At 47.4% G+C, this 9,505-nt stretch overlaps 1 protein-coding gene across 2 annotated transcripts in view; it reads right to left on the bottom strand.

Moving 5' to 3' along the window:
* Positions 1 to 9,505, bottom strand: part of DPP8 (dipeptidyl peptidase 8) — a 57,495-nt gene that overhangs the window by 38,586 nt on the left and 9,404 nt on the right. The window contains exons 3-5 of one of the 2 annotated variants that reach the window (XM_019503972.1): positions 4,542 to 4,715; positions 3,555 to 3,723; positions 486 to 596 (exon numbers count right to left, since the gene is read on the bottom strand). In XM_019503972.1, coding sequence (XP_019359517.1) covers positions 486 to 596; positions 3,555 to 3,723; positions 4,542 to 4,715 — 454 coding nt within the window. The remainder of the gene's footprint in view (positions 1 to 485; positions 597 to 3,554; positions 3,724 to 4,541; positions 4,716 to 9,505) is intronic. The other variant, XM_019503973.1, reaches the window with a different exon arrangement.

Genomic DNA, 9,505 nt, shown 5'->3' with positions numbered 1-9,505 from the left:
AGTTTAATAGGGAACTGAACATGTGTTGTACATGAGTGTACCTTATACTGGCATAACCTCCTCTTCTGAGAGGCAACTCTACCCCACACTAGAGAGATTTACACCAGCGTAAGATGAGAGTCATGTGTCCTCCCTGCATATTCTACAGAAAGTCAATTTACTGCTTAATAAATGTGTCACCTGTCCATATGGAGATGATAATGTCGGCCTCTTATGATATATTTTAAGCACTTCCTTTGGTCTTTTCTCCTATATTCTCACAGGACATTTCACTCCTTAGAGCTCACCTGCATCCTTTTCTCTGCATGAAACCCTGGTTTTGTTTGACGTATCCTCATCTATCCCAGCACAACCAACATGGGGTGCTACCTAATCAGGATATAGAACAGGAAGAGAAAACCAGCTCTGTCCTACAGTGGTGGTGGCACTGGAGCCATACCAACAGCAACCCAGCCCATCAGCTACATGGCACTGAGCGCACTTACTTGGCTTTGTGTCCGGACACCACCAGTAGCCTGTGTATCGATCAAATTCCTCCTGCAGCACAAAGGTTGCGACTCCAGCAGATTTTGGATCCTCTTCTATGTTGGCCAGTTCTGAGGACACAACGGGAGAAAGCGTTAGGCTCCAAGCCTGGCTGCTGCCAAGGAACACAACCAGCTTCACATTTTCCCAACTGAGGGCCAAATTCACCCTGCAAGGAAGCAATTACCCCAGAGGTGAACCCAGTCGCTAACAAGATTGCAGCTGTCTCCTGCTCCCACTCAGCTCTGATCAAGCTGCCGGCTGATGGGATTTTCAGAGTAACAATTTCCATTGCCTTGACAGCAACCCTTTTCACACCACTGAAATCGTCCTCAGATGTACTCATCTCCCTCGCAGCCACAATCCATCCTCCCCGCTCCTGACCCTCATTCTCACAAGCAGAGGGAATCATAATGGTTTCAAACAGCAGGAGAAGTAGGAAAAAGGCAGCCCCCAAAGAGGAGAGAATAACTATCCCACAGCACATGCTCTTGTCGGGGCTGAAAGAAGGAGGAAGATGAAATGGAAATAATAGGAGATGAGGCCAAAGCCTCATCTGAACTTTAGGGAACCTGCAGCACAAAGAAAAGCATTATAAAAGGGTTCCGCTCATTTCAAGGTCTGGAAAGCAAGGAAGACAGGAGGATGCAGATGAGGTTGCTGATTGTAGCCTAAATAATTTTCCTCACCAATCTGAATTATGATTTCCATCAGCAAGCAAGAAACCATGATTAAAACTGATGACTTCAATGTTGTTTTGCATTTTTACTTTTGAGTTATTTTCCCAGAGTGGCTCATTTTCATTGCTGATTTGCAACCAAATACAGCCTGTATGCTGAATCCAGCCCTTTTTTTGGGGGGTATATCCATCTACACTAATTTAAGCAATTATGTAGCTTGACATACATTTATTCATATTTCTAATTTTCAGATTTTTACATTTGAAAATAGAGAATGACTGATGCCTTACTGAGCAGACGATAACTTTTATCCACAAATTGTCTCATGTCTCATCTGGATGGAAACTGGATTTCAATTAAAAGGGAGCAAAAACAGCATTTTCATTTTTTTTTATTAGTTAATAAAGCTACTTTAAATGTGCCAAGTAAATGCAAAAAAGTCTATTAAAACACATTGTGCATTTAGAACTGTTTTATTAAGCAAAGGGAAGGGTTAATTGAAGTTTGTGAATTGTTTCTGATCACCATGAGTTATATTTTCAAAGAACTAAAACTAAAAGCAGTTGTGGCAGAAGCTTTTCTATCTAATAAAAAATAGAAGTATAGGCATCTGGAAAAAATGCCACAACTTGCAGTAGCTCTACTGTGAAGAGTGAAAGTAATACACTTAACATAGTATAAAGCATTGTGATGCATTATAAAGCTAGTGCTGTCTTCAAAACTTCCTGATGTTCTCCTCTTCATTTATATACTTAAACAAACAGTGCAGTTTGGGCAGGGCTTACTGCTGCAAAGTATTTTTATTTATTAAAATGAGTTTAACAGATTACAGCAAGTTTACGGCTTGCCACAAGTTGTTAACATTTTAAACATGTTTAGAAAGAAACATGTATAATTTCATAGATTTCATAGGCATTAGGGCTGGAAGGGACCTCAGGTGCGAGATCGTCAGGTCCAGCCCGCCGCCCAAGAGGCAGGAAGCCAGCGGGGGTCAGATCACCCCAGCAAGGTTGGCATCCAAGCATTTCTTGAAGGTCTCCAGAGTAGGTGCTTGCACCACTTCTGCGAGGAGTCTATTCCAGACTCTGGAGATTCAGACAGTAAAGAAGTTTTTCCTTCTGTCCAGTCTAAAACAGTCTTCCAGCAGTTTGTGACCATTAGACTGTGTCTTCCCTTGGGGTGCCCTGGTGAACAGCTGTTCTCCCAGATCCTGATGCACACCCCAAACATAAATATAGGCTGCCACCAAGTCCCCCCTGAGCCTCAGCTTCTCCAGGCTGGAGTCCCATGCCTTTCAACCTCTCCTCATAAGGCCTGATCTCTTGGGCTCCAGTCATTCAGCTGCAAATGAGCAAACTAGTTTAATGTTTTTTTTCCTAAATAATTGTTTTATTCTCTTTGGAAGTAGATATTCTTCATTCCCTTTTATCCAAGTCATATATGGTTATATCTGTAAAATGCAATTTGGGAAGAAAGTAAAGGACTCCCGCCCCTGCTAGGACTTAAACCTAGAGGTTCCTGGCAAGAAGGTCTTGCTCTTCTGCTCTGGGTCAGATTTGACTGCCATATTTAGGGTCACAAAGGTATTTTACCCCATTATCAGATTGGAAAGGACCAAGGAGGGTGGGAGGAGTTTGCCTTCCTCTGTAGCAGGGGGTGTGGCCTCTTCCTGGGATCCCTTGAGCATATTTTTAACAACTTTGCAGCAGTAGGATATTAGCCACTGTGATCCCACTGCTTTAGCTGTGGCAGGTTTAGATGTTATGTCTTGTGTTGTGTCAGGGTAGGCTGTGCTAAGAGGTTAGACACTGGATTTGTATGGGATGGTTTGGATAGCGATAATCCTGCCCTAGGCAGGGGGCTGGACTAGATGACCTCTCAAGGGCCCTTCCAGCCGGACTTCTTATGAAGGAAAAGAAACAAGTGATGAATTAAATGTGAGGGAGTAGTAAAAGCCAACAGGCTGTTCAGAAGTAGCTGGTATCACCTCCACAAGGCTTTGCAACCTGCCTATTCACTGCTGGGAATGGTTTTCATACTTCCATGCCCACAGAAGCAGACATAGGAAAAATGCAATGGTTTAGGCCTGAGGTAAAAAAACCTTGCCCAGTGCACTCAACAGGTGATTTGCTTTGCCAGACTCTATGGCACACAGCAGTGAATCGTTTCCACTATTTACACCAAAAGAAAGCTGGGAAGCATCACTGAATTCACCCCTGAAATAAAAAGTGACCTCCAGAGGTTTCACCCGGAGCCCTTATGCCAGGGAAGAATTCAGTCCAGTGGCAGAACACAAGAGCATGCAGGACAGAGGAGATCAAAGGTCTCGCTGGGAACTAAACACATTACCATTGTGCACAAAGGTTAGCCGCCTTTCTTCTCTTGTGTCTAGATTAGATATCCAAATGTCATTGCTATGAATAAACGCAATCCAGTTTGGATCAGCAGGGCACAGCTTGGGATCCATTCGGATGTTTGGACAACTGGTCTCCACCAAATTGGGCCTTAGAGGCTGTTGCTGTACAAAAGAAGAGAAGAAAACTTAGACTGTGATTAACAAAGTTCTTGCCTGTCTATGTGACTGCACCCATCTCTGAAAGGATCACCTGGAAGGCCCATCTTCCTCCAGCAGCCACTGCTGGCTTCAAATGCCTGAATAAAGGAATTGTAAGGAAACCAGGGCAGCTGATGGGCTTGTTCAGTGGTTCCACAGATGCTTGCTGACACCCTTGGATACAGACAACTTTCCCCCGCACTAACAGAGACAGTCAGCAAGCCAGAAGCCACCTCGTTCAGAAAAACTCAGGGCAGCATAAGAAGCTACTCCCGAAGAACGAACCGGCCCCAGCAGGCAGTTGCCTTGCCCTGCAAAGCCACTGGGAACACAGCAGCATCCACCAAATAATGTGAGCAGACGGGCTTCAGGCACTAGGGACAGCAAAAGGAAATGACTTCTGCTCCCAACTCATAGCCTGGCCCTTGCACTGACAGGCTGCTATTTCACAGACCTCTCTTATCCATTACACAGCCAAGCCTCACACCTAGGAACAAGTCATTTCCCTGAAAGCCAGATGTAGGGGCTGCTGCCCACATTCCTTTTTCCCCTTCCCACACCTGCTCTCTGCCGCTGGCAGTCCCACAAATTTTCTGCTTTATGCAACACTCCCATCCCCATCTTGAGAAAGCGTTTTGGTGCCATTATCATGGTATCTGAAACTGGCTCCTTCCCACCTGGACTCCCAACACATTGCTCTTACGCTACCAAACTCCTGGCAGGGGAAAGCACTTAATACATTTAAGCAGGGTAAAGGAAAACCAGTCAGTGTGTGAACTCACAGTGAATCCATGAGGGCCTCCATCTTTGATGTGGTAAATCCCGCTACCCGCCTGAAACAGGAATGTGCCACTTCCCCGGTGGTAGTCATAAGAGGCAATGCCAATGGTGCCAATGCGTTTTCTCTCGCGCAGCAGTTCCTCCTCACGGGAGTACATCCCATAGTCGAGGCTGGCCTGGAAAAGAACCGCAGAACAATATCACCCACTTGCTCTGCGTTTCCCTGCACCTTCAGGAGCAGGCAGGCAGCATCTCCGCAGGCTCCATCTCTGCTGGCCTGTGGTCAGATGGCAACTTGGCCAATCTGGCAAAGAAGAAATGAGCTGTTCCACCGCGAATCCCACTAGCTGCAAGCTGTTCTCTCTCTTCGATATTAGCAATTCTGGGCCCAATTCAGATTTCACGCCTGTCTAACACCAGTTGCAACTCTAAAAGAAAAGGAATTATTCCTGATCTACACTGGTACAAAACCAACAAAAGACCCTGTCTAAGCAGCTGTGCTGCTGATGCTTATAGAAGTAAACGTACTCCACAGTGGGTGCATCTACACATTCAATTAATGCAACACAAACTCTGGAGCCGTTCAAACCAGACTCAGTTGCTCCAGGGTACAGCGTTTACACATTCACCCAGGACAGCAGCAATTTGAGTCAGGCTGGAGCAGGCCCCAAGCTGGCTGGGCTGACCACGCACAACATACACCCGCAGTCAGTATATCTACACATGTGTTTTGGCACAGTAAAGTACTCTGCCGTACAACAATACTGTCCCTGACAATACTACCCTAAGGCAGAATTAATTAGTTTAATGAGTCCTAATACCAGTGCACATGTAGACTGTGATGCTTTACTGCAGAGTTAATTAGTCTACTCCGCAGTAAAGTGCACGTGTAGATGCACCCAGCATCTCACAGAGTGGGAAGGAAAGTGTTATTAGTTTTTGCTTCAATACGGTCTCCTTGCAGTGCATAAGCATTTCATTTAAGCCATACCATGCCCTTGTAGACTCCCTCCAGGGTCAGAAGAGCAGATTCAGGCTATTTGTCTCATGAGTTACACACATTTTCTTCCAAGCTGGAGAACAGGAAAAGGGAGGATGCTCCCTTCTGTTCGCCTTACAGCTGATTTCTCAGAGAAGCCAAAAATGACCTTGGGCTGCTCGACATGTTTCATAGTTTCATAGATTTAGGGTCGGAAGGGACCTAGTAGATCTTCTAGCCCAACCCCCCGCCAGGGCGGGAGAACAACAAAACCCCAAAACAAGAAACGGGACTCAAATGAGTCCAGCCAGGTAGGCATCCAGCCTCTTCTTAAAGACCCCCAGGGTAGGGGCCAGCACCACTTCCCTTGGAAGTTGGTTCCAGCTCCTAGCCGCCCTAACTGTGAAGTAGTTTTTGCGGATGTCCAATCTATACCTCCTCTCCATCAACTTGTGCCCATTACTCCTTGTTATGCCAGCGGGCGCTAGGGGAAACAGCGTCTCCCCCAAACCCTTCTGGTCCCCCCTAGTGAGTTTATAGACGGTCACCAGGTCCCCCCTCAGCCTTCTCTTGTGGAGGCTGAATAGGTTCAGGTCCCGCAGTCTCTCACTGTAGGGTCTGCCCTGTTGTCCCCGGATCATGCGGGTGGCCCTCCTCTGGACCCTCTCCATGTTGTCCACATCCCTCTTGAAATGGGGCGCACAGAACTGGACACAATACTCCAGCTGTGGCCTGACCAGCGTCGCGTAGAGGGGGAGGATCACCTCCTTGGCTCTACTCGAGATGCACCTGTGGATGCACGACAAGGTCCGGTTAGCCCTGCCAACCATGACCTCGCATTGTCGGCCCATGTTCATCTTGGAGTCAATAATGACTCCAAGATCTCTTTCTGCCTCCGTGCTCTCGAGTAGGGAGTTCCCCATTGTGTAAGTGTGCTGCTGGTTCCTACTGCCCAAGTGCAGCACCCTGCACTTGTCCGTATTAAAACGCATCCTGTTCCTGTTAGCCCACCCCTGTAACCTATCCAGATCCCTCTGCAATCTCTCCCTCCCTGCTAGCGTGCTCACCTCCCCCCAAATTTTGGTGTCATCAGCGAATTTAAACAGGTTACTTTCCACCCCATCATCCAGATCGCTGATGAAGAAATTGAACAGCGCAGGCCCCAGGACCGAGCCCTGGGGGACTCCGCTACCCACCTCCCCCCAGGTCGAATATGACCCATCCACCACCACCCTCTGAGTGCGACCCCTCAGCCAATCTGCAATCCATCTGACTGTGTAGGCATCGATGCCACAGTCGCCTAGTTTTTTAACTAGGATGGGGTGAGAGACGGTGTCAAAGGCCTTGCTGAAGTCCAGAAAGACTACATCCACCGCGACACCTGCATCCATGGCCTTTGTGACCTGATCGTAGAAGGCAATCAGGTTGGTCTGACATGATCTCCCCCTAATAAATCCATGCTGATTGCCCCTGAGCATCATTTCTGATGCCGGCCCATCACAAATGTGCTCCTTGATGATCTTCTCAAAGAGTTTCCCCAGGATTGAGGTAAGACTGACGGGCCTATAGTTGCCCGGGTCCTCCCTCTTCCCCTTCTTGAAGATGGGGACCACATTTGCTACCTTCCAATCATCTGGCACCTGGCCCAAGCACCACGATCGCTCATAGAGCCGTGCCAGGGGCCCTGCAATAACCCCAGCTAGCTCCCTCAACACCCTGGGGTGGAGAGCATCCAGACCCACTGACTTGAACGCGTCCAGCCCCTCCAGAAGCTCTCTAACCCGGTCCTCCCCAACCTGAGGTCTGAAGGCGATCCCCTCGAGTCCGGCTTCTATCACAGCAGGGAAGTCCCGGTCCCTGCACATGCTTTGAGCTTCAGAAAAACGCTGCACTGGAATAACCTGAATCAACTTCTAAATACATACAGTTAAAACAGGGGCAAAAAGCGGTGCAGACACACCAACCAACACAGAGATCAGCTAACTTTGGCTTTCTTAAATTGCCCCTAATGGATTTAAGCTAAAACAAAATACGCTGCTCTTGGATAGACACAGGAGTGTCCATGCAGGCTCTTGCCCCAAGTTAACCATGTTTACTTGAATTCAAATTTTAAGCTACACCAGGGCAAATTTCCCAAGAAAATGGAGCTAAATCAGGGGACGTTTCCATGTAAATGCACTCAGGATGTAAATCAGTGATGCTGCTTCAGTGCGCGCCCAGAAAGCTTACAGCTGCAAGGTCAACTGGATTCAAATGGATTTAAATGGATTGAAAATGCAAAAGTGTTCTAAAATGAATACAGTTTAAAAATCACACCTTGGTTAAATCAGGGATACCTGTATGCGACCCAAGCACAACAGAGAGGGAAAGGAAAATGCCTGGGAAAACCCAGGGAGCTGCAAGCTGGCAAAAGAGCCTGGGCAGAAAAGTTGTTGTCAGGCAGCATCATTTGCTCACCTTCCTTTCCAGAGGCTGTTACCTGCTGTGACAGGGCAGACGTGCTGTACTGAGCAGACCATGCTGACCAATGCTGTCCCATTGTTTTCCCAATGATGCATCTGCATCTACTTATTCCCCCTGTCTTATAACATAGGCGGGAATGTTCTCTTTGCACGGCGCCCAACACATGCCTAGGGTTCTAGCATTACAACAGCAACTATTAGAGTAGCAACAGGAAGACAGCAGGTGTTTGCTTTCAGCCTACCACTAAAGGGTGCTGTTAAGCTGGTTGGACATGGCGGGTACACACACAGCTTGTAAGAGAACGATTAGAAGTTGGCTTGGCAGAATTTGATTTTTATTTTTTTATAATTTCGATGGCTAAAAATCAATTCTTATTTTTAAACATTTATGATTTTTATCCATTTAAATTTTCAGGATAGTGCAAAATTAGGGGTGTGGTGGCATGCACACACACACATATGCATACAAACATGTCCACTTCCTCCTCCAGCCCAACACGCATGGGGGAAGTTGCTGTACTGCTGAGCTGTCAGACTGCTGTCCAGCCCATGCTCAGGCACTCCCAAGTCAGCACCGGCTTTTCTTTGTCCTGCAGCAGTTGCTGCCCCCCGGTCCCACATCCCCCTTCCCCAGCAAGGAAACCTCCAGGAAGGCCCTGTTCTTATGTCCCCTTCCTATAAATTTTGATCATTAGCAATGGAAATATTGTTTCACCGGTCTGTAAGTGTAAGGTGAAATCACTGTTTACCAATAAAAATGGAATCCTGCCAAGCCTAATCATAAGACAGACAGCCTGTTCTGAACAAAGAATTACAAAACTGTGCAGAGGCCAAAGAGGAAAAAGACAGACCTTTAGCTCATTCCAGCCAACAGCCATGGTGATCAGTCTAGATGGATAAAAGCACAAGGGGGATTCCAAACAGGACTTAAAGCCTCCTAAGTTGATAGCAGGTTGTTCACCCCAGACCTAGGTCTTAAGGGACAAAGCCTGCCTTTCCATACCTTGCAGCTCTACCTAGGTCTGTTGTGCAGCAAGGACAGCTGATGGGGAGACCATGGCCACTGTAGACACTCTGAGTACTGCTCTAGGGGGTATAAATATGCCTCCATTGATCAGTTAGTCCTTCCAGAGCAAGGTGGTCATGGTGAGCTGCAGCTACAGAGCAGATGGCAAAGGAGGATTTGCAAGGAAAGCAAATGCAGAAATACCTTAAACAGGGCTTGAAGACAGATGTCAAACAAGTTCAAGAGATATCCTTTGCTTATCCGTCTGCAGTGGTATCCAACCTTTTTTTAAGTAGGAGATCACCTTTGGCATTTAAAAGGGGGCCCACCTCCCAGCAGGGAGGTGGGCCCCTACCCTGGGGCCCGAAGAGGGCCCACCTCCCTGCTGGGCCCCCTTCGGGCCCCGGGGGAGGCTCACCTGGGCCTAGGGTGAGTGAGGATTTAGTTAGGGAGCTTCTGGAGGGGCTGGACGTTTTTAAGTCAGCCGGCCTGGATGATCTTCACCCTAGAGTCCTAAAG

Source organism: Gavialis gangeticus, unplaced genomic scaffold (assembly GCF_001723915.1).
Source record: "Gavialis gangeticus isolate Ggan-Ray unplaced genomic scaffold, GavGan_comp1, whole genome shotgun sequence".
Taxonomy (NCBI): Eukaryota; Metazoa; Chordata; order Crocodylia; family Gavialidae; genus Gavialis; species Gavialis gangeticus.
The sequence above is the reverse complement of the archived record's forward strand: the minus strand, read 5'-3'. Positions and strand labels throughout refer to the sequence as shown.